At 41.5% G+C, this 26,494-nt stretch overlaps 1 protein-coding gene across 1 annotated transcript in view; it reads right to left on the minus strand.

Moving 5' to 3' along the window:
• The window catches only part of TfIIFbeta (transcription factor TFIIFbeta), a 76,367-nt gene that overhangs the window by 8,506 nt on the left and 41,367 nt on the right, over nt 1-26,494 (minus strand). Inside the window, exons 5-6 of the mRNA XM_068392308.1 lie at nt 21,676-21,800; nt 21,302-21,445 (exon numbers count right to left, since the gene is read on the minus strand). Of these exons, the coding sequence (XP_068248409.1) occupies nt 21,302-21,445; nt 21,676-21,800 (269 nt within the window). The remainder of the gene's footprint in view (nt 1-21,301; nt 21,446-21,675; nt 21,801-26,494) is intronic.

Here is a 26,494-nt window from a genome sequence, read left to right on the forward strand (position 1 = left end):
GATGGGAGCCGTCCCCCTTGACGACATTCAGTTCTGGCCGAGCTTCAACGCCTACCCTGACTACTTTCTTCGACTGAAGCATGAGCCAGCGTCAAAGGAGGAGACAGAACCGAAGGAGGTCATGGTTTTCGACCACGACAAGGCACAGGCTCTCTTGTCGAGCAGCCTGAAGAAGGCAGGTTATATCAACTCGAAAGTGTCTGCATTGAGCAAGAAACACCCTACCTTTCTTGCTCCTACTTCCAGAGCCTTCCCCTTTACGTCGAAGGCATTCCAGGCTGTTGCCAAGGCAGTTGAGGCAGGCAAACCATGCCCTGCACTAGAGTAGTGTAGGCCTCTGTCGTTAGCCCTGCCCATAGATGAGAAGGAATGGAAGGAAGTCCACCTAACCTCCTCAGTAGGGAAGCTAGATGCAGATATCGCAGGACGGCAGTTCAGCGAGAATTTCCCTAAGCTGTCAGACTTTCTCTTGCGTAGGGAACAAGAGACGAAAGAGAGGCTTGCCGCCTCCCTGTCCCTACAGAACTGCATCGAGATGTGTGCAGGCCACAAAAGCACCCCAGACATTCTCACGGTCCTAGCCAAAATGCATATGGCCACCTTAGTGAAGGACCTGTACGCCTTCATGAAGGCTAGGAGAGCCTGCGGGGAGTTTGTGTTTGCTGCTGCAACAGTAAAACACAAACCCAGGAAGCTGATTTCTTCCAGCATCTGGGGTAAAGACCTCTTCCCAAGTGAAGGGGTCAAAGAGGTAGTCGAGAAAGCCGCCACAGAGAATAGGAACCTTCTCCAGAAGTGGGGCATCTCTTCAAAGAGGAAGTCTTCCCTGGATGCGGGTCCCCAACCTAAATGAAAGTCAAAGAAGCCAAGACTACCTTCTCGGCCTGCCCAGCAACATCCCACAGTCACCATGACCGTGATGCCCCAAGTGGTTGCTCAGCCACAGACCACATTCCAATTGGTACCTCAACAGCTGGTTGCCCAGTCACCAGCTTTCAACCCAGGGTTTGAGAGGCAAACCACCACCTTTCGTCCGAAAGGAAGGGGTTCTCGAAGGGGCTCCTCAAGACACCCCTCCCGAGGCAGGGGAGGACGTGGTCAGGGTGGCAAACCCTCTGGACAACCTAAGCAATGAGATGCTTCAGGTAGGAGGGAGGTTCCAACACTTTCGAGATCATTGGACCTTCGATCCCTGGGCCCACAGCCTAATCAAGAATGGACTAGGATGGAAATGGAACAAGTCTCCACATTCATTCCCTCAATTCTTCCAACACTCCACCCCCTTACTGGAAGAATATACCTTAGAACTCTTGAGCAAAAAGGTTATAAGGAAAGCAAAGTCCATCAAATTCCAGGGAAGACTGTTTTGTGTTCCCAAGGACTCGGACAAACTCAGAGTCATTCTGGACTTGTCGCACTCAACAAGTTCATGATGTTAACCCTTCAACACATAAGGGCCCTGTTAGCCAAAAGGGCGTACACAGTCTCAATAGACCTGGCAGATGATTATTGACAACACCCAGTCAGCCGCCCCCTCTCCTCCTACCTAGGATTCAAGTTACGGAAGAAAAAGTATATCTTCAGAGCCATGCCCTTCGGACTAAACATAGCCCCAAGGATCTTCACGAAACTTGCATACGCAGTCGTACAACAACTACGCCTAGAAGGTGTTCAGGTAGCAGCATACCAGGACGACTGGCTGGTGTGGGCAGCATTCAAGACTGCTTATCTGCAAGCATCCAAGAAAGTGATCCAGTTCCTGGAACATCTGGGATTCAAGATCAACTTCAAGAAGTCTTGACTATCTCCAGCTCAAGAGTTTCAATGGCTGGGAATCCATTGGAACTTGAAGTCACACCGCCTCTCCATTCCTCCAAGGAAGAGGAGAGACACCAACAGGAAAGAGTACTGGGCTCTCTCCAGTTTGCAAGATCCCGAAGGCATGCGCTAGACTTAGACCTGTCAAGAGACTACTGAAATCCGACAGGATCTCAAGACACCAACAGGAAAGAGTACTGGGCTCTCTCCAGTTTGCAGCAGTAACAGACCCAGTGCTAAGAGCACAGCTGAAAGATGCATCAGGAGTCTGGAGAAGATACGCATCAAACGCTCAAACAGATCTACAAAGACCGGTACCAACCTTACTACGATCACTTCTCAAGCTGTGGTTGAAGGTCAAGAGCCTAACGAGGACCGTTCCCTTGCAACCACCTCCCCCATCGGTGACTATCCACACGGATGCCTCGACGGAAGGAGGGGGAGGTCACTCCCATCAAAGGAAAGCCCAAGGGACTTGGTCATCCCTGTTCAAGACCTTTCACATCAATATTTTGGAGGCCATGGCAGTCCTCTTGACGCTGAAGAAACTACTCCCTCACAGATCAGCCCACATCAGGCTGGTCTTGGACAGCGAAGTGATAGTGAGATGTCTGAACCGACAAGGCTCGAGATTGCCCCACATCAACCATGTGATGTTAGCCATCTTTCGTTTAGCGAAAAAGAAGAGATGGCACTTATCAGCAGTTCACCTACAAGGGTTCCGCAATGTAACAGCGGACGCTCTATCCAGGCTAAAGCCGAGAGAGTCGGAATGGTCCCTAGACGCAGACTCATTCTCCTTCATCTTGGAACAAGTCTCGGAACTGCAGATCGACCTCTTCGTGACGAGCGACAACAAGAAACTACCTCGATATGTAGCCCCATACGAGGACCCTCTGGCAGAGGCGACGGACGCCATGTCCCTCGATTGGAACAAGTGGACCCGGATTTACCTGTTCCCTCCAACCAATCTTCTGCTGAAGGTCCTCAACAAGCTGAGATCCTTCAAGGGAACTGCAGCTCTAGTGGCCCCCAAGTGGCCCAAGAGCAATTGGTTCCCTCTGGTGATGTAACTGAAGCCGAGGCTGGTCCCTCTACTGAAGCCAGCTCTATCTCAACTGGTTCAGAAGTCGACTGTCTTCGCTTCATCACAGAGAACCCAAAACCTTCATCTCATGATTTTCTCGCCTTAACAGTAAAGAAAAGATTTGGGGTCTCAAAAAGCAGTATAGACTTCTTAGAAGAATACTGTGCAAGTCAAAGTCAACCAGAAGACAATACAAATCGTCTTGGAAAAAGTGGGTTGCTTTCGTTAAAGCAAAAAGGCCGAAAGAAATCTCAATAGACTTCTGCCTGTCTGTCATCATCCACCTTCATGAACAAGGCTTGGCTGCCAGCATGATAACTACGGGCAAGTCAACCTTGACTAGACCTCTTCTATACGCCTTCCAGGTGGACCTGGCGAACGAAGTCTTTAACAAGATCCCGAAGGCATGCGCTAGACTTAGACCTGCAGCCCCTCCGAAGCCCATTTCATGGTCCCTGGACAAGGTCTTACACTATGCTTCAACCTTGAACAATGAAGATTGTTCTCTTAAGGATCTATCCCAAAAAGTGATTTTTCTGTTCGCTATAGCCTCAGGGACTAGAGTCATTGAAATAGTAGCCCTATCAAGAGACAAGGGCCATATTCAGTTCACAGAAGCGGGAGAACTGAATCTATTTCCTGATCCTACCTTTCTCGCCAAGAACGAGCTACCCACCAAAAGATGGGGGTCCCTGGAGAATCTGCCCTCTGAAGGAAGATGTCTCTCTATGTCCAGTAGAATGTCTAAAGGTCTATCTTCGAAGAACTTCAGACTTCAGGGAAGGACAGCTCTTCAAAGGAGAAACCTCAGGATCAAACTTATCCCTAAAACAACTGAGGGCGAAGCTCACCTACTTCATTCGCTGAGCGGATCCTGCGGTACACCCACAGGTCATGATCCAAGAAAAACTGCTTCCTCACTGAACTTTTTTCAGTATATGGACTTTGAGCGCCTTCGCTCATCCAGAGTGTTTTACAAACATTATGCGAAGCAAGTGCACGAAATCAAACGTTGTGTGGTGGCGGCAGATAGTGTAGTAAGACCTGTCGTCTAGTGCTGCGATGAACAGTGAACTGATTGGGACTCTCAATTTGGGTGAAAAGATGTTGACACCTTCTCGTGCAATATCCTTTTATGCGAGTGTCACCCTGGTGACACTAGGACTGTTCAAGTTTTCAGGTGCAGAATTATACAAATGACACTTGTGCCATGTGTAAATTGTACACAGTGTTGATAGTATCCAACATTTACAGAAAAACTTACATTGAAAATTTTTTCAATTATCATGAGTGGCATTAACCCTTTTCTTCTCTTTCATGTAGAAAAACATTGTCTGTATATATTGAATGTATAATTCTCTTTTATGTTTATTACACATGTTATTCCATTTACTCATTTAGCCTAAATAAATGAATAAAAGAGTGTACAGTGAACCCTCACTACTTCGCGGTTCGACCATCGCGGATTCACCACTTCGCGGATTTTTTCCATAACCCATATATATATAGTAATATATATATATATATATATATATATATATATGCATGTATTTATGTATATATGTATGTAGGCCTATGTATATATGTAGGTATGTATATGTGTATACATATAAATATATATATATATATATATATATATATATATATATATATATATATATATATATATATACACACACACACATATATATACAGTAGGGTCCCGAATTACACGTGTTCTAATTACGCGATTCCTCAATTACGCGATCGATAGTTTTTAAAAATTAATTTTCCTGTATTTGCGAGGAGCATTCTAAATCCGCGAGTCAAGCACCGCGAAGCGTAGGAAATCTATTGTTTTCTTAATTGTATTGGGGGGGGGGTTGATGGTTCCCCGATGTCTGAGAAGGGGGGGGGAGAATGTGAGAGAAAGATTTCTGTTCAAACATTTTAAGACTAGTTTTGGATGAAAAATGTTAAGGTTTGCCCATCTGTTGTGTGAACTTGTCGCTAGGCCTAGCCTAACTGTCCAACACCTATATGTATAATATTCCATATTTGTACTAATTAATTTTTATACTTATGTTGTGATTATGGTGAAAAATCCTTATTCATTAAACTTTAAATTAAAAACCATCAAAATAAAGACTATTTTATATCATGCTACTGCCAAACATGTCACCACAACCAAACCCATTACTTTGTTTAGTACGTTCCATCGCTGATCATAACGAACTCGCTAACCAATTTTAACATCTGTCTATAGGTTAACTTTTGCGGCAAAAGATATCTTACCAGGTACTATGTAATAATAATGTTATAATTAATGTTTTATTTATCCTTAGAAAATCAAAATATATGAAATATGAGCAATTTTATTTCGTGTTGTTTTTTTTCCCCTAAAAAAACGCCTTCTTAAAAGGAAAACGTTTTTTTTTACGTTTCATCGTCGATCATAAACGCATTTACTCCTGAAAGTGATATTGAAGAGCTTTTACTAAAGATGTTATTATAAATAAAGATTATAAATTGGTGGTAAAATATCTATAATTAAAGTGTAGCAGCATCAAAAAATGTTGGGGTTCGCCCTTTACATAAGAATGTACTGTACATTGGATTAGACAGAACGTAGAAAAAATCAATTAGGGAAAAATCGGTATTCGATATCCTCTTCATCAGCATCGTCATTCGTCAATCGGGCTTTTTATTTTTTTTTATTCTCAGTCGCTAACTAGTTATCGCACTGCCAAGATCTGCACACATTCCGATAATTCACATTTGAAGGTTTTCTGGGAGAGGATGGATAGAGAAAATACCGAACTATATAAAATGTTTTTTTTTAACCTGTTAAGCGTCACCCACGTGATAAACCGTTCACCACGATCTACTCGGTACCGCCTTCAACTGTATATTCCGTTCATGACTTTAATTGCCTTTTACAAGCCGTCAGTCTCGTGATGTTACTTTACTCGTATAGTAAGTATAGGATCACCACTTGGCAACACTCTCAGCATATGGGGACTGTGAATAGAAACTTATATGATGTCTGGCAACTATTTTTCTGAAGGTAGCTTGATGTTACAAAACTGTGGTTTGAACTGGTTTCCTATCAGTGCGCTCGGGCGTTCATGCATAAGTGGTTATTTGTTGTTCCTTTTGTAATGAAAGGTCTAAAGAGGAAGGTTATTTCTTTAGATGAAATAAATGATATTCTTGTTGTGGATTTTGATAATGATAACCTGTTTGATAATGAGAGCACAAGTTCTGAATCCTCCAGTGATGAGTATATTGAAGAAACAAAGTTTTCTTTCGATGTCGAAAGCGAAAATGACTTCTCATTACCGAATGACTGGACAACGAAATTTCACAAAACTATAAAGGGAAAGGAAACGCCGAGAGAGAGAGAGAGAGAGAGAGAGAGAGAGAGAGAGAGAGAGAGAGAGAGAGAGAGAGAGAGAGAGAGAGAATAAAGTGGATAAATAATGTACAAATGTATGACGAACATATTTGAAAACTATACAGGAAACGATATGAAGAGAGAGAGAGAGAGAGAGAGAGAGAGAGAGAGAGAGAGAGAGAGAGAGAGACCTATTCCTTTCCTTTTGTTGCTTATCCAGGCGTAAGATTTACGATTGAAGATAAAAAGAACCCATTAGAATATTCAGTATTATGTAGCCATTTGAAATTAAATAATAGTAGTATTAATTGTTTTTTTTACTCAACCATTTAATTAATATCCCTACTTTTAACTATAATTACGAATTATAAGCATAAAGAAATTATATTAACTTTGAAAAATTATCATTAGTGAAATGACCGCTCAGGGCAAAAAAAGCGTGATTATCGTACAGCAGCCTAGTGCACACTTGCGCCTAGTGGCCGTGTTTACGTGTGGGAGTGTCATCATGGATATACAGTACTATACTGTAATTTTTAACTATTGCTAGATACGTACTGTATCAAACCTTGAAAACCCTTTTTTGTTTTTTGTATCTATAGGAAATAATTCTACATCATTCGGAAAATACTGAAAACAGTAAGCTATGCATAGTACAGTAGTAAATACTACAGTCATAGAAAATTATCAAAACTTTAACAACTTTTTATTGTTTTATTTATCCATAAAAGAAATTTTGTACAGTATTTTATAAAAAAAATCTATAAGAAGGATTTCTTACAGTATTGTTAAGATAAAATGTTATTTTTATTAATAAAATAAATTTTTGAATATACTTACCCGATAATCATGTAGCTGTCAACTCCGTTGCCCGACAGAATTCTATGGAGGGATACGCCAGCTATCACAATACTAGAAGGGGGTGTATTTACCAGCGCCACCTGTGGCCAGGTACTCAAGTACTTCTTGTTGACACCTCCTCAATTATTCCTCGGTCCACTGGTTCTCTATGGGGAGGAAGGGAGGGTCGATTAAATCATGATTATCGGGTAAGTATATTCAAAAATTTATTTTATTAATAAAAATAACATTTTTCAATATTAAACTTACCCGATAATCATGTAGCTGATTCACACCCAGGGGGGTGGGTGAAAAACCAGTGTACAAGACTAAAGGATAGCTAAGTATCCCGTATTTCATATAATCAGTTATCCACAATAACAATGAAATAATAAGTACCTGGTAAGGAAGTCGACTTGAACCGTTACTCTGCCTTTAATAAGATCGTCTTCCTTACTGAGCGCAGCGTTCCTCTTGGGAGGCTGAATCAACTCAAAGGTGCTAAAGTATACAGGGCTGCAACCCATACTAAAGGACCTCATCACAACCTTTAACCTCGGCGCTTCTCAAGAAAGAATTGACCACCCGCCAAATCAACAAGGATGTGGAAGGCTTCTTAGCCGACCATACAACCCATAAAAAGTATTCAAGAGAAAGGTTAAAAAGTTATGGGATTATGGGAATGTAGTGGCTGAGCCCTCGCCTACTACTGCATTCGTTGCTACGAATGGTCCCAGGGTGTAGCAGTACTCGTAAAGAGACTGGACATCTTTGAGATAGAATGATGCGAACACTGACTTGCTTCTCCAATAGGTTGCATCCATAACACTCTGCAGAGAACGGTTCTGTTTGAAGGCCACTGAAGTAGCCACAGCTCTCACTTCATGTGTCCTTACCTTCAGCAAAGCAAGGTCTTCTTCCTTCAGATGAGAATTTGCTTCTCTAATCAGAAGCCTGATGTAGTAAGAAACTGCGTTCTTAGACATTGGTAGAGAAGGCTTCTTGATAGCACACCATAAGGCTTCTGATTGTCCTCGTAATGGTTTTGACCTTCTTAGATAGTACTTAAGAGCTCTAACTGGGCAAAGTACTCTCTCCAGTTCGTTCCCCACCATGTTGGACAGGCTTGGGATCTCGAACGACTTAGGCCAAGGACGGGAAGGAAGCTCGTTTTTAGCCAAAAAACCTAGCTGCAAGGAACATGTAGCCGTTTCAGATGTGAAACCTATGTTCCTGCTGAAGGCGTGGATCTCACTTACTCTTTTACCTGTTGCTAAGCACACGAGGAAAAGAGTTTTTAATGTGAGGTCCTTAAAAGAGGCTGATTGGAGCGGTTCAAATCCTGATGACATTAGGAACCTTAGGACCACGTCTAGATTCCAGCCTGGAGTGGACAACCGACGTTCCTTTGAGGTCTCAAAAGACCTAAGGAGGTCCTGTAGATCTTTGTTGGAGGAAAGATCCAAGCCTCTGTGGCGGAAAACCGCTGCCAACATACTTCTGTAACCCTTGATCGTAGGAGCTGATAGGGATCTTACGTTCCTTAGATGTAACAGGAAGTCAGCAATCTGGGTTACAGTGGTACTGGTTGAGGAAACTGCATTGGCCTTGCACCAGCTTCGGAAGACTTCCCATTTAGACTGATAGACTCTGAGAGTGGATGTCGTCCTTGCTCTGGCAATCGCTCTGGCTGCCTCCTTCGAAAAGCCTCTAGCTCTTGAGAGTCTTTCGATAGTCTGAAGGCAGTCAGACGAAGAGCGTGGAGGTTTGGGTGTACCTTCTTTACGTGAGGTTGACGCAGAAGGTCCACTCTTAGAGGAAGAGTCCTGGGAACGTCGACCAGCCATTGCAGTACCTCGGTGAACCATTCTCTCGCGGGCCAGAGGGGAGCAACCAACGTCAGCCGTGTCCCTTTGTGAGAGGTGAACTTCTGAAGTACCCTGTTGACAATCTTGAACGGCGGGAATGCATACAGGTCGAGATGGGACCAATCCAGCAGAAAGGCATCCACGCGAACTGCTGCTGGGTCTGGAATCGGAGAACAATACAAGAGGAGCCTCTTGGTCATCGAGGTAGCGAATAGATCTATGGTTGGCTGACCCCACAGGGCCCAAAGTCTGCTGCAAACATTCTTGTGAAGGGTCCACTCTGTGGGGAAGACCTGACCCTTCCGGCTGAGGCGATCTGCCATGACATTCATATCGCCCTGAATGAGCCTCGTTACCAGCGTGAGCTTTCGATCTTTTGACCAAATGAGGAGGTCCCCTGCGATCTCGAACAACTTCCTCGAATGAGTCCCTCCCTGCTTGGAGATGTAAGCCAAGGCTGTGGTGTTGTCGGAGTTCACCTCCACCACCTTGTTTAGCTGGAGGGACTTGAAGTTTATCAAGGCCAGATGAACTGCCAACAACTCCTTGCAATAGATGTGAAGTGTCCTTTGCTCCTGATTCCATGTTCCCGAGCATTCCTGTCCGTCCAGTGTCGCACCCCAGCCCGTGTCCGATGCGTCCGAGAAGAGACGGTGGTCGGGGGTCTGAACAGCCAATGGTAGACCTTCCTTGAGAAGAATGCTGTTCTTCCACCACGTTAGAGTAGACCTCATCTCTTCGGAAACAGGAACTGAGACCGTCTCTAGCGTCATGTCCTTTATCCAGTGAGCAGCTAGATGATACTGAAGGGGGCGGAGGTGGAGTCTCCCTAACTCGATGAACAGGGCCAGCGATGAAAGTGTCCCTGTTAGACTCATCCACTGCCTGACTAAGCATCGGTTCCTTCTCAGCATGCTCTGGATGCATTCTAGGGCTTGGAAGATCCTTGGGGCCGACGGACAAGTCCGAAAAGCTCGACTCTGAAGATCCATACCCAAGGAGACAATGGTCTGGGATGGAACGAGCTGAGACTCCTCAAAATTGACCAGGAGGCCCAGTTCCTTGGTCAGATCCATAGTCCATTTGAAAATCTCCAGACAGCGACGACTTGTGGGAGCTCTTAAAAGCCAGTCGTCTGACGGAGCCGGACACAAGATCATGATACTGCTGCACAGTCTGTAAATTGTCAATCATGGGCAAGCGAGGAAGTACAGTGACAACCCGAATCTGTCTAGACTGTCTGGGTCGTACAGACAACTCCTTAACGGGTTGCTGAGGTTGCCGCACTGCGTCACAACAAGTCACTTCTGTTGGTTGTTGAACGTCTTCCCCGTGACACATTGACTCCGTAAACAAAAAATCCTCTAACAAGGACTAAGCTTGGACTGCATGTCATGCAACACAGCTCAAGGTCTATGGGAGCAGGTGTGGTAACAGACGGGATTAGCGACTGAAGTGGAACCATTACCTTCCCTGTAAGCATGTTATGCTTAAATAAAAGTCCATAAGAGGTTATGCAGCTAAAGGCTCCCTCCAAATGACAGAGTCCTCAAGGGAATATCAGAAGGAGGGAGAAAAGAACTTTCTCATCTACAGGGACCTTATCCTAGAAAAGCTAAGTTCTCTGAGTGAGGGTTCACTGGTGCAAAAGCAGCAGACTAGAAGGCAACGTTATGAAACTGCTTGACAGTCTAGTGAGTTGGCAACAACCCAAGATGTGTTGAGAAGCATGCGGTAAGGTATGCAGAGCATGATGTATGCAGAGTATGCTGTATGCAGAGCATGCTGTATGTAGAGCATGTTGTATGCAGAGCATGCTGAATGCAGAGCATGCTGTATGCAGAGCATGTTGTATGCAGAGCATGCTGAATGCAGAGCATGCTGTATGCTGAGCATGTAGTAAGCAGAGCCTGCTGTAAGCAGAGCCTGCTGTAAGGAAAGCAGAGCGTGTGCATGGCGTTTAACATTTCTCAGAAATTCCATGACCAGTGCTAGAGTGCTTTATGCATGCTTGCATGGGGTTTAAACCATGGTATGAAAATGGAGGTAAGGTATGCTGAATAGCAGAGTCAGAACGAGCTGGAACAACAATAGTTGTGGTTTCCTCTTCAAGACTCCGTTGAGGGAACACCTGAGGCTCAGTCTGCAAAGGCTGAATAAAAGACAAGCAGAAGGAAGGCGCATGGGTGGAGGAGGCTGACTCCTAGCATGAGTGGTTGAACCCAAGGGTTGCGCTTGCTGAGCGGTTGGCGGAAGCGGAGTAGCAAGTTCCAGTTCCTGTGGTGTGAGCGGAGCGCGATGAGGAAGAGGCTGCGCAGAACAAGGTAAATGTCTCGCAAGCTGAGGCTCCTGAGGCGCAAGGCTAAGGTGTAGTGGTGCTTGCCTTGTGGAGGGTTGAGCTCGCTGCAGCGAGAGCTGAGGAGACTGACTCATGGACGGGAGAGGTTGTTGTACCTCAACCGAGTGTTGCATCACTGGTGGAGCAGCAAGTGGAGGCGGAGGAAGAGAGGTATAATCCTCCTGATCCCATTGTAAAGGTTGCCTTAAGGAAGGCGGAGGCTGAACACCACAGGGAACAGCAAACTCAGCACGTGGCTCAACATCGTACGCCTGGCAGGTGGTACTGCGATCAGGCGGAGCGAGCGTAGGCGGAGGGAGTGTAGGCAGAGGCGGAGGAGTAACACTCTCAGCCCGACACTCACGCATTAAGTCCGAAAGCTGTGCTTGCATGGACTGTAGTAGAGTCCACAACATCGTACGCCTGGCAGGTGGTACTGCGATCAGGCGGAGCGAGTGTAGGTGGAGGGAGTGTAGGCGGAGGAGCAACACTCTCAGCCCGACACTCACGCATCAAGTCCGAAAGCTGTGCTTGCATGGACTGTAGTAGAGTCCACAACATCGTACGCCTGGCAGATGGTACTGCGATCAGGCGGAGCGAGTGTAGGTGGAGGGAGTGTAGGCGGAGGCGGAGGAGCAACACTCTCAGCCCGACACTCACGCATCAAGTCCGAAAGCTGTGCTTGCATGGACTGTAGTAGAGTTCACAACATCGTACGCCTGGCAGGTGGTACTGCGATCAGGCGGAGCGATCATAGGCGGAGGCGGAGGCGCAACACTCTCAGCCCGACACTCACGCATCAAGACCGAAAGTTGTGAATGTATGGACTGCAGTAGAGTCAACTTGGGGTCGGCAGACACTAAGGTCTGCTGAGGTAAAGCCTTAACAGCAGAGATCTGTTGCGGCAGAACCTTACTCCTCTTAGGCGGAGTGTAATCAACTGATGACTGAGGAGAGTCAGAGCTAACCCAATGACTGCATTCGGGTTGTGAACTTTAACTTCGTACGTCTGGCATAGGTCTGGACTTAACGTTTAAGAGGTCTTTAGACCTGAGACCAGCGTTACTCTGCCTTTATTTTCTCTAATCTCTTCTGCAGACGAGCAAAATAAGGGCTCAATCGTCTGCGGGTGGGAGTGACGGTCTCGGTAAGACACGCCCACAACCACCGAGGATACTTCTGTGCGCCGATCAAGGCCTGCTGAACCCTTATGCCCTTCGACATTGCTTCTCCCCTGGGCTTGGGAGCTTGCAAGAGGTCCCGGACTGGGAGGACGACTGGCGCGCACAAAAGTACCCTCACGCACTAATCACTTATCACTTTGATTTCTGTTTGCACTTATTTCACTGAACTCGAAACTTTAAGTGGTTTGTACCTGAAATACGCAATTCTATCCTTTCTCAAAGTTAGTAATTGCGAAAACAGAATTACAAAGTAACAGAAAAATCTAATGAAAGATAATTCAGTGGCTGGAAAGAGACTAAACACTAGATCACTCTAGAAACGTTTAGTTTCTTCCCCTAAAGAGACTAGGGAGAAGAGCAAAAACGATAACGACGTTACTCGTACGCCTGGCAGGCTTGAATGAAACGTTTATCCTCTTTCTCCCTCCGTCTCTATCTCTCTCTCTCTCTCTCTCTCTTGACTTAGAACCTGAGAGAAGAGCCCAATCATATATATCGTTAAAACATATTATTGTTAAAGGAAAAAACTGAAAAGTTCCTTTATAGGATCAAAACCATTAAGTTAAGAAAGAATGAACAAAACGCTAGACACGGTTACTCTTACTGCAACGTGAAACCGTGAACATTCTTTCTCTATCGTAACGATAGAGTGCAAGTTGAACGTTCTGAACGTCAACAACTGCAGAGACAAAACAAAACGTTAGTTCAACTTTGAAAAAAGTACGAGACTATCAAAGAAATTCTTTCAAACTCTGTGGCGGAAATAGCATAATATGTTAACAGGTAAAACCGAAATGACGGGCTCAAAGTTAATTAACTTCGGTAAAAGACCGCCTACTATTAGGAAGGTCGAATATAAACAAATATAAAAATTAATTTTAATGAGTTTATAATAAAAGGAAGTTAATCGAAGAGGCCTATAAGAGGCGGAGAGATATAAAATAAATCTATAACTTTGTTAAGCAAAATTAAGAAAGAGAGTCTATACTCTCTTAGACACCAACACTTCCGTCTAAGGGAAGGGTCGGCCATTGAAAGGTGAACGAGAGTTCATACTCTCTCGTCACCATAATTAAACAAATTAATTCCAAAAGCTAACTAATCTAATATAGAAGTTTCCAGTAAAGCGACAGCCGAAATCAAAGAGAAATACTTCACCAAAGTCGTGAAAATACTCCAAGAACATAAGCGTATCCCAGAACGTCTTGCCGGAAGCACGACAGAGGAATAATTGAGGAGGTGTCAACAAGAAGTACTTGAGTACCTGGCCACAGGTGGCGCTGGTAAATACACCCCCTTCTAGTATTGTGATAGCTGGCGTATCCCTCCATAGAATTCTGTCGGGCAACGGAGTTGACAGCTACATGATTATCGGGTAAGTTTAATATTGAAAAAGCTACAGTATATATATATATATATATATATATATATATATATATATATATATATATATATATATATATATATATATATATATATATATATATATATATATATATATATATATATATATATATATATATATATATACACACATACATACACACACACAGTGTATATACAGTATATATATAGCTAGAAAGCTAGAAATGGAGTGAAAAAAAAATTGACGGGTAGGTTGCTGTTTGCCGCCATGATGTGTTTCGAAATATACGAATTTCCAATTACACGAGGCCTTTCATCGACCAAATTCTCGCATAATTCGGGACCCTACTGTATATATATATATATATATATATATATATATATATATATATATATATATATATATATATATATATATATATATATATATCTAAAGTAGGAAGATGTGATGTAGTTCTAAGGGAAAAGTATGGGAAATATGTCTGGGTAATAAGCAAAGCTCTACCTCCAGTTTGTTTCTTCATTATGATCAGAGATAAATGTAAACAAAACATTGGTTGCCATTTTTCATCGTGCTTTTTAGCGTGTTTAGGAAACGCATGATATAAAATTGCCTTTAATATTTGTGCCTGTTTTAGTTTAGGATACTGTAGTACATGCATTAAGTGTTCTGTACATTAAAGGGTAGTTTGTTAACAGTACTACGTACAAGGGAAGGTTTTAAAAGTCTGAATATACATGTTGAATAAATAGGTAAATATGGTGTCACTACTTCGCGGATTTTCACCTATCACGGCCGCGTCTGGAACCTATCTACCGCGATAAACGAGGGTTCACTGTAATTGCATCTTATTTCGCCCCGCAAGTAGCAAAATAAAACGTAGCCAGAGTTCTTTTACTTATTTTCCTAAGTAAAACTTATACTTATTGTACTGATATATAGAAACAAATAGATCTAGTTGATATTTATATTTGTTCCTACACGTATACAAACCTTGAGCCTTTTTTACTGTCTAGCAAGACACTTCCCTGCAGGGGGCAGGAAGCCCTAACATTGTTCCATGATTAGTGGTAATGACGTATAACGGTAACGTCATATTTCTCAATGGTCTGGATGACCATATATAAACTGTCCCAAGGTTGAGGCACTTATACAAATCCACAGACACAGTACTCTCAAGTAATTCTCTGGTAAACTTCCATCAGGACAACATGGCTTGAGCCCAAAAAACAGACTGAAGCAAAGCGAAAAATCTATTTTTGGGTGAGATGGCCATGTCGTCCTGATGGACCCACCCTCCTTTTCTAAGAAAAGGCTTAGGTAATAATCCCTCCCAAAAATACTATATCTGTAGCACCATGCTTAATACTACAAGGATTGAGCGCCATCTTGGAGCCCTGTAATAGTAGGGGAGGAAGGGTAACCTTAATAACGGCTCCCCTTCAATTTCGCCACTCTTCCCCCTCGAAGCGAAAACGCTATTCGGGGTGAAGATTGCCATGTGTCGTATCAAGATATACGTCCCCTGATATTATGCGATATCCTTAAGAGAAATTTTAAGGATACTCGCGCCAAGAGTTAAAATTCTGGAGACCTATGGTCAATTCTCTGGGAGTATCACTGTAGCCAAATATCCCTTAGAAAGCTGTCTATAAGAAGCTTCCATCAGGACGACATGGCCATCTCACCCAAAAACAGATTTTTCGCTTTGCTTCAAAATCTGTTTTGTGGGTCTGTATCGGTTGTCATGAGTACTATGTAGCGTAGATTTGACTGTACGCTAATTATATTTAATCTCTGATAATAGATTGATGTTTATCTAAAGAAAGTATACGAGTAGGACAAATATTTTCTGGAAAATATATTTCTTTTTACATTATAAAAATTAAATACTTTTATTTGGTAAGTTAGTATTTTCTTTTCATTTCTTGCAAGAAAAGAGAAAATGAATTTACATATTTTGCAAGTCATTCTTCGTAGAGTTTACGCCACGTATCTTGTGATGTTATGTATCTGGCGGAAGCAGGCTGACAAACCAAATGATTTCCTTTCATTATGTTACTCTAGTTTTGGGGTGTTTGAATGTGCGTGGATGTAGTACGATAGAGAGTAAAAGATGTGAAATTGGAAGTATGTTTAGGAATAGAAGGGTGAGACGAAGATAAAAGGAAAGGGTGAAGTGATGTTTGGTGAAATGTCTGGTAGAGTGTCTGGGATTGAAAGGGGAAGAGCGAGAGAGGGTGTGGCTTTATTGCTGAGTGAATGGATGACAGGTAAAGTAGTGGAATGGAAGGAGATATCATCTAGGTTAATGTGGGTAAGGGTTAGGTTGGGTAGGGAATGTTGGGCGTTTGTCAGTGCGTATGGGCCAGGTAGTGAGAAAAGTGAAGAAGAGCGGAATGAGTTCTGGAATGAATTAACTAGGTGTGTAGAAGGACTGGGTAGAAGGAATTATGTAGTTGTCATGGGTGACTTAAATGCTAGAGTGGGCGCTGGAGAGGTAGAAGGTGTCATTGGGAAGTATGGCGTACCAGGTGAAAATGAGAGTGGTGAGAGACTGGTAGATATGTGTGTTGAGCAAGAGATGGTGATTAGTAATAGCTTTTTCAAAAAGAAAGAAAAATAAGTATACATGGGTAAGAGTGGCAAATGGAAGAGTAGTAGAAAGGGCATTAATGGATTATGTGTTGATAACTAAAAGAATGTTTGGAAGATTGAAAGACATGCACGTGTTTAGGGGTATGGTTAACGGTATGTCTGATCATTTTTTGGTGGAAGGAAAATTAGTTGTAGCAAAAGAATGGGGAATAGAGTAGGTGGATGTAAAAGGGAGGTAGTGAGGGTTGAAGAGCTAATAAAACCGGGGGTAAAAAGTAAATATCAAGAAAGGTTGAAAATGGCATATGACGAAGTGAAAGTAAGAGAAACGGGTAATTTAGAGGAGGAGTGGAAGTTAGTAAAAGAAAAGTTTGTTGGGATTGCAAGTGATGTGTGTGGCAAGAAGTTTGTTGGAGGCAGCATGAGGAAGGGCAATGAATGGTGGAATGAAGGAGTGAAGGTAAAAGTGGAAGAGAAAAAGAGGGCTTTTGAAGAATGGCTGCAGAGTAATAATGTAGAGAAGTATGAAAGATATAGAGAGAAAAATGTGGAAGTAAAGCGCAAGGTACGTGAGGCAAAGAGGGCAGCTGACCTGAGGTGGGGTCAGGGATTAGGTCATTCATAAGAAGAGAATAAGAAGAAGTTTTGGAAAGAAGTGAAGAGAGTAAGGAAGGCTGGCTCAAGAATGGAAGAGACAGTGAAAGATGGAAATGGAAGGTTGTTAAAGGAGAGGAGGCAAGGAAAAGATGGGCAGAATATTTTGAAAGTTTACTGAATGTTGAGGATAATAGGGAGGCAGATACAATTGCTGTTGCAGGTGTTGAGGTGCCAGTGATGGGAGATGAGAATGAGAGAGAGATTACAATAGATGAAGTGAGGAGAGCACTAGATGAAACGAGAGTAGGAAAAGCATCTGGTATGGATGGCGTGAGAGCTGAGATGTTGAAGGAGGGGGGTGTGACTGTACTTGAATGGTTGGTGAGATTGTTTAATATGTGTTTTGTGTTGTCAATGGTACCAGTAGATTGGGTTTGTGCATGTATTGTACCACTATATAAGGGTAAGGGAGATGTGCATGAGTGTTGTAATTCAAGAGGTATTAGTTTGTTAAGCGTAATTGGAAAAGTGTATGGTAGAGTATTGATTAATAGGATCAAGGATAAAACAGAGAATGCAATCTTGGAAATACAGGGTGGTTTTAGAAGAGGTAGGGGTTGTATGAATCAGATTTTTACAGTTAGGCAGATATGCGAGAAATATTTAGCAAAAGGTAAGGAGGTGTATGTTGCGTTTATGGATCTGGAGAAAGCGTATGATAGAGTTGATAGGGAAGCAATGTGGAATGTGATGAGGCTATATGGAGTTGGTGGAAGGTTGTTGCAAGCAGTGAAAAGTTTCTACAAAGGTAGTAAAGCATGTGTTAGGATAGGAAATGAAGTGAGTGATTGGTTTCCGGTGAGAGTGGGGCTGAGACAGGGATGTGTGAGAGAGGTGAATGCTCGAGTGCTTGGACGAGGATTAAAACTGGTAGACGAGAATGACCATGAATGGGAGGTAAATCAGTTGTTGTTTGCGGATGATACTGTACTGGTTGCAGGCACAGAAGAGAAGCTTGGACGATTAGTGACAGAATTTGGAAGAGTGTGTGAGAGAAGGAAGTTTAGAGTTAATGTGGGTAAGAGTAAGGTTATGAGATGTACGAGAAGGGAAGGTGGTGCAAGGTTGAATGTCATGTTGAATGGAGAGTTACTTGAGGAGGTGGATCAGTTTAAGTACTTGGGGTCTGTTGTTGCAGCAAATGGTGGAGTGGAAGCAGATGTACGTCAGAGAGTGAATGAAGGTTGCAAAGTGTTGGGGGCAGTTAAGGGAGTAGTAAAAAATAGAGGGTTGGGCATGAATGTAAAGAGAGTTCTATATGAGAAAGTGATTGTACCAACTGTGATGTATGGATCGGAGTTTTGGGGAATGAAAGTGATGGAGAGACAGAAATTGAATGTGTTTGAGATGAAGTGTCTGAGGAGTATGGCTGGTGTATCTCGAGTAGATAGGGTTAGGAACGAAGTGGTGAGAGTGAGAACGGGTGTAAGAAATGAGTTAGCAGCTAGAGTGGATATGAATGTGTTGAGGTGGTTTGGCCATGTTGAGAGAATGGAACATGGATGTCTGCTAAAGAAGGTGATGAATGCAAGAGTTGATGGGAGAAGTACTAGAGGAAGGCCAAGGTTTGGGTGGATGGATGGAGTGAAGGAAGCTCTGGGTGATAGGAAGATAGATGTGAGCGAGGCAAGAGAGCGTGCTAGAAATAGGAATGAATGGCGAGCGATTGTGACGCAGTTCCGGTAGGCCCTGCTGCTGCCTCCGATGCCTTAGATGACCGCGGAGGTAGCAGCAGTAGGGGATTCAGCATTATGAAGCTTCATCTGTGGTGGATAATGTGGGAGGGTGGGCTGTGACACCCTAGCAGTACCAGCTGAACTCGGTTGAGTCCCTTGTTAGGCTGGGAGGAACGTAGAGAGTAGAGGTCCCCTTTTTGTTTTTGTTTCTTTGTTGATGTCGGCTACCCCCCAAAATTGGGGGAAGTGCCATGGTATATGTATGTATGTATGTTACAGAGTTATCTTATTACAGCATTCCCATCATTGAAACACCGAGTAACGATATCAAGTGTTTTAGTGGTCTGTATCATTAGTTCTGAGATTAGTACAACTTACCATAAATCTAAGAAAAAAGTCTGATGTGTCATATTTCTGGGAGAAGGCGAGAGGCAAATCAAGTGATTTTCTTCTTCTTTGAGAGAGAGATGCATATTCCTTTTATAACTAATAATAAGGTCTATAAAAGAAATGTATGGAGAATGTGATACCCTATAACATATTGGCACTGATATAATATTCATTATGAAGGGATTTCGAAAGTCAAGAAAATTATATAAATCAGTGTTATTCGTACTATATGTGCGCATAATCGTAATATGGCAGCGTGACCTTGAGATCAGCTGATGCCAACCGAAAGTAAATCAAAAGTATTTGTTGATTATTGATATGATCAAGAAATTGAAAAATATAATATAAACGTGGTTTAATAAAACACAATAATGTCTAATGAAACATGAAGGCTTAATATTGAACTAAAAATTGAATACTATATGAAGCTTTAAAAATGAACTACCCGTATGCGATTGCGAGAGCAAGCACACACAGACGCACAGAGAAAGAGCTACTGTACAACTATTTCGCATTATACCTAATGATTAGACGAACTGTATGGAAACTGATTTCCTGGAACATATTGGCGCTAATGTAATATTCATGAAGACATTTCTAATAAGTTAAGAAATTCTAAAAGAAAAAAAAAATATGCCATACGTATGTACGCCATATTTTGATACAGTAGGTAGCGGCACTTTCAGATCAGCTTATCAACCAAAGGTAGACAAAATATTAAGTACTTCTCGATCGGTAAAATGCTTCCAAAATTGAAAACTAGAATACATAAATGCATTAATAGAGCATATGATATCCTATGAAACAAAATGGAATAATGATAGACAGTAAGAAAATATTGATAAAATATGATAGAGATGATTGCCGAATCATAACGCATCATAATAAATCTACGGAAACTTCACTTTTTTAGTTTGACATGACGAAATCGACTTATCCCAATCTCTCGGTCCCAATCTCTGTCGTAAGTCAGCGACTACCTGTATCATCATCTTTACATAACCTATATTTCATAAGATACCTGGTGTTGCAAAAGCTAGCCTAGGCTATACACAGATGGTTTTATGATTGAGCAGTCATCTTATACTACTGATATGAGATAAATTCATAAAAATTTGCTGTAATTTTGTACTTCGTCTTATATAAAGGTCGCCTTGTACGCGGAAATATACGGTAAGTTTACAATATCCTTATTTCTCTAAAAATCTTAAGAGAGGAATTACTTTCAAGGATTTGTATCATATTCTTTAACATTATCTAAAATTTAATAGAAACCACAAAAACTACTTATACATGCATATACCAAGGCAATTCCCCCAATTTTTGGGGGTAGCCGACATCAAACAAATGAAAAAAAAAAGGGGACCTTTCCTCTCTACGCTCCTCCTAGCCTGACGAGGGACTCAACCGAGTTCGGCTGGTACTGCTAGGGGTGCCACAGCCCACTCTCCCCGTTATCCACCCTAGATGAAGCTTCAAAACGCTGAATCCCCTACTGCTGCTACCTCCGCAGTCATCCAAGGCGACCGGAGGAAGCAGCAGGGCCTTCTGGAACTGCGTCACAATCGCTCGCCATTCATTCCTATTTCTAGCATGCTCTCTTGCCTCTCTCACATCTATCCTCCTATCACCCAGAGCTAATTTCCCTCCAACCATCCATTCAAACCTTGGCCTTCCTCTCATACTTCTCCCATCAATTCTTGCACTCATCACCCTCTTTAGCAGACAGCCATTTTCCATTCTCTCAACATGGGCAAACCACCTCAACACATTCATATGTTGAGAGAGTTAAATTTCATTTTCATAAATGAGACTATCAAAGTACAGTAATTACACTACTGTGTGATACCGCCATCCAGTCTCACAATTAGGCATCCAAACTTTATGTTCAACCCACAAAATCAATTTTCAGTACAATGGGCAGCAAGTAAGAATCTCCAACACCGATTAAACTATAACATGTTATTATTCATCCCACCATCTGTTTGTATTCTTCCTTCTCCATTGAAAATTTCAAATAATATAATAATAATACAGTAATAAAGTTCAGTTGTTAAAAAAATAAGTAAAGTAAAAAGTTAAACCACAATACTTGGCTCTTACAATGGGTTGACGAGTAAGCTTTTGCAGGTCCTTGATGTTGTAATATTGATGTTTTTCAAAGGCAGTAAATAACATCTCCATAACTCTCTCTTTGTCATCTCTTGCTTTCTTACCCTCCTGTTTTTTTCTTTCTTCGAGTTCAACCTGATGAGAGGAAATAATGACAATAATTGCCCTGATAACATGAAACTAAGTAATGATTACATTTTCTAAAAAAATAAAACATGGCATTCTGGCACTGTATGATAAATAATTGTAGATTATCCTCAAGTAAAAAATTAAGGATGAAAGCATAAAAAATTATGTATATGTTTTACATGGACATTTCCTTATATACAAAGAAATTATAAGCAAATATACAATTGCATACTTACTGTATGTGCATGTTTTGAAGTGGGTCTGTAGGAATTCACAGGCCTGTCTATGAAACCAGCTTTCCTGTTTGGTTGTGCTGCTTTGATCACAGCAGCCTTCTTCTGATTCATATAGTATCTATCCACTGTAAATGTAAGTGAAAAATTAGCTGAATATAATTGTCTGAAATATAAATTTTACACATTGAAAAAGAAGTTACAATAAACCAATCAATCCTTCCACATAGCATTCTATTTTCTGGTGATTCATGTGGAGTAAATGCCTTATTTATAATAAATGTGTACTTCCCAGCTAATTATCATGGAAAGGGTCCATTTGAAGACTAGATAGCAACAATTTCATCAAATCAGTTTTTTATCAAATCAAATTGAAGATTAATTTGATGGTAACTTATGCACTATTTCACAAATGCCCTATAATTCTATTTTCTTATTCCATCATCTTTTCTTCAATATATTTCCACTGCAAATGCAGTCATCAATATATTTGTATGACGCTAGAGTTATAACATGGTTGTTGGAATTTTTATTACTGTCTTATTCAGCCCCATTTAGTCTGTGGGTACCTGTTTGCCTTTTCAAAATTAGAACATTCACCAATTACCAAATTTTTAGGTAAGGAATAGTGAAAAGGGTGGGGGAATCCTGCATCACCACTCCTCCTACGGCCAGGCAAGACACCATCCTTTATGTTAGTGAAGGTTGTGTTTGGATGTACAGTATATATTTTATGGGCATTTTTATTTCAGTTTTTTTCATTTCACATTTTAAAGAAACACCTTCTCCATTTGAACCTCTATCATTGTTGGATGGATATGGAGGGAATATACTGTACTCATTATTATTATTTTTTTTTTTTTAATTATGCTCATCACAAGCAATCAGAAACCCAAATACTGTATGCTGTAATACTGAAAATCTTTTTTGGGTAAAAAATTGCAATTTTGAAACACTTAGTAAATTAGATTAAACAATTTAGAAAATAAGTTGTAACAATTATGGCATCACAAGTAAACAAAATAATTGTTACAAATTCTGCTGACTACCACTTTATTGTTAAATTGAGACAAGTCTCATCAGTTGCTGTAACTGGCAATAGCAAAACCGAATGCAGCCATGATCTCGATGAATACAGGCAAATCGTAACTACTGTACTCTTTTTTTAATATACCATAGATTAGTTTTACGAGACCAGTGTGCCACATTCTTAAGATTAGCCACTGGACTCATCCAAAGGATTTATTCTGGAATGAGATAAGGTTACCGCATGCATGAAGGTATAGATAAATAATAAAAGGCAGATTTAAAATACTAAAAAAGATAAATTTTTACAAACCTAAACTTTTGAATATACAGTATAACCTTATTAATATGTTATTTTGATAATAAAATAAATTTTTGAATATACTTACCCGGTGATTATAATAGCTGCAACTCTGTTGCTCGACAGAAAACTCTAAGGTAAAACTCGCCAGCGATCGCTACACAGGTAGCGGGTGTGCCCAACAGCGCCATCTGTCGTCCAGATACCCAGTACTCAATGTAAACAAAGACTCAATTTTCTCCTCGTTCCACTGCGTCTCTATTGGGGAGGAAGGGAGGGTCCTTTAATTTATAATCACCGGGTAAGTATATTCAAAAATTTATTTTATTATCAAAATAACATTTTTCAATATTTAACTTAGCCGATCCACTGCGGTCCCAAGGCCAACATACATTGGGAAAAGGAGCTGTGTAACCTTGTAGAGGTGCAGTGGCTTAAGCCTACCATAAGACTGCTTGGGGGTTATGTTGGAACCTCTGTGACCTATTAGGAAGCAAAAGGCTTATGGATGGTACGAATTAACAGCTCTGAGGGCTCACGACAGGCCTAGCAAGCCGGTGAGCCGCTATAAATTGCTCATGAACCGCACGACTTGCTTCAGGACGGACCCATTGATCAAAGGATGCCCGGGCACATCCTGACTCGGAATGTTATTGGACATGGACAAGGAAGTGGAGCTTTGAGATTGGGAACAATTAATCTAAGTACTTTGCGAGGTAAGGAGGAGGAGGTAATCATGATGATGGAGGAGAGAAATATAGACATTTTGGGACTGTGTGAAACCCGTTTACCAGGAGAAGGAACAAAATTATTGCATAACAATTACCAATTACTTTACAAAGGTGGAAGAGCTGCACGACACGGAGTAGGCTTTATTGTGAGGGAAGAGCTAGCTGGAAAAATTAGTCATGTAAATTACAAGAGTAATAGGATTATTGGCTTTTCCTTTAAGTTGGGAATGTTTAAAGCCAGTATAATTCAGGTGTATGCACCACAGCAGGGCCGCCCTCAAGAAGAAAAGGAAGAATTCTACAGAGATCTGCAGGAAGTAAAAGATTCTGTCCCATATGTAGAGAATGTATTAATAATTGGAGACATGAATGGACATATTGGGCAAGACAGGACAGGCATAGAGAGAATATTAGGAGCGTTTAGCATTGGAGACAGAAATAGAGAAGGAGAAAACATAATTGATTTCTGCATGCAGAACCAGATGTCCATAATGAACTCTTTCTATAATCATAGAGACAGCCACAAGTGGACATGGTATCGGTGGAACTCGGCCTTAGGAGTATACACTGAAAAATCAATGATTGACTTGGCAATAACAAATAACAAAAATATGGTAAGAGATGTAAAAAGTATTCCCTCTGTGTCATTTGATTCAGATCACAGGCTTCTCTTAATTAAATTAAAGACAGTGAAACCTAAACCAATTAAAAGCCAAGTGAGAGAAAGATTTATCCTAGAGAATATGAGAGAAGAGGAATGCTTAGTTAGATATCAAAACGAAATCAGTAGAGCTAAACAAATGCAACAGGAGAGCAACGACCCAAATGAAAAATGGAGACACTTTAAGATGGCTGTAGTAGGCGCTGCTAATAATACAGTGCAGAAGAAAAGAGTTCGAGGTAGGAGGAAAAAACAAACTGCTTGGTGGACTCCCACACTTAAGTCCGCTGTTACAAATAAAATGAAACTTTTCAGAAAATGGATGAAAACTTTGAGCTTGGAAGATCACAATAATTATAAAGAAGCCTTGAGAGAAACAGAAAGAATAAAAGCTCAAACAAAAAGAGAAACGTGGGAAAGAATAGGAGAAGACCTAGGAAATGATCTCCAAGGTACTAGAAAACTCATATATAGCACTGCTAAAAACTATAGAAAGGGAAGCCAACCACCCACTTATGTAATCAAAGACCCTATGGATGGGACAATTTTAACCGAACCCCGAGAAATTGAATTAGGATGGAAGCATCACTTTGAAACACTACTAAACAATGAAAATGATGACCTTGAAGAACATGTAGAATTTGATGTGGTTGGGGATGCAGAACCTGACATAACGACACAGGAAGTAAAAAGTGCCCTCAAGAGGATGAGAAATGGTAAGGCCCCTGGAGTGGATACAATACCTGCAGAGCTCCTTAAAAACATGGGTGAGGATGGAGTCATTTGGCTGCTGGAACTAATCGACATACTCTGGAATGGACAAATACCACCTGAAGACTGGAGAAGAGATCTAATATGCCCAATCTATAAAAAAGGTGACAAGACAAATTGCAGCAATTATAGAGGAATATCCCTAATGTCACACACTTTTAAAGTATATGAAAGAATACTTGAAACCAGATTGAGAGGATATGTTGAACCAAAGCTGGGGGAATGGCAAAGTGGTTTTCGGCAAGGAAGAGGGACAACGGATATGATTTTTTCACTCAAGATGATATTCGAGAAAAGCTGGGAATGGAACAGGGACAGATATATTGCTTTTATAGACCTAGAAAAGGCTTTTGATAGAGTACCAAGAATGAAAATATGGGATGCCCTAAAAGACCCTTACTATGGAATCCCTGAGAAACTTATAAGAGCAATTTATAACACCTATCAAAACATCAAATCCAGAGTAAAAACAAATCAAGAGAATGAAGATTGGTTTGAAATTAAATCAGGAGTAAGACAGGGCAGCGTCCTTTCTCCACTTCTTTTTATATTGTTCCTAGACAAATGTATGAGGGAACGAGGCGAGGACGAAGCCGAAGATATGATCATCAACCTTCTGTATGCAGATGACCACGCAATGATAGCCCCCAACGCAGAAGCTCTCCAAGAAAACGTCAACAACTGGAATGCGATCTTAACAGCAAATGGAATGCGGATCAACAAGGATAAGACAGAGATTATGCACCTATCACGAACACCAAACAACGTAGATGTAGAATTAGAAGGTCATACATTGAAACAGTGTAGAAATTTCAAATACTTAGGAGTGGAGTTTTGTGACCAAAACGATCCAAAACTGGAAATAACTACCCGAGTTCAGAAATTTAGTAACAATTTGTATCTGCTCTACCCACTAATGAAAGACAGAAACATACCTCGCAAAGTGAAAACCATAATATACCTAGCTATTTTAAGACCAATATTGACTTATGGCCATGAATCATGGACATTAACATCAAGAACTAGAAGCCAACTCCAAGCAGCTGAAATGAAAGCCTTAAGACTCATAAAAGGTGTGACAAGACTGGATAGACTACGAAATGAAGATATTAGAAGAGAACTGGGAGTGGAGGGGATTCTGGATTTTGTGGAGAGAGGACAGCTTAGATGGTTTGGACATGTCAAAAGAATGGAGGAAGAGCGATATCCTGTAAGGTTTTTGGAATGGACACCAGAAGGAAGGAGACCGGTAGGAAGACCAAAACTGAGATGGCTACAAAACATAGAGAGAGGAGTAGAGAGGAGAGGCTTCAGTTTGCGGGAAGTTGATGA

This window comes from Palaemon carinicauda, chromosome 18, assembly GCF_036898095.1.
Source record: "Palaemon carinicauda isolate YSFRI2023 chromosome 18, ASM3689809v2, whole genome shotgun sequence".
In the NCBI taxonomy this organism is placed as follows: Eukaryota; Metazoa; Arthropoda; class Malacostraca; order Decapoda; family Palaemonidae; genus Palaemon; species Palaemon carinicauda.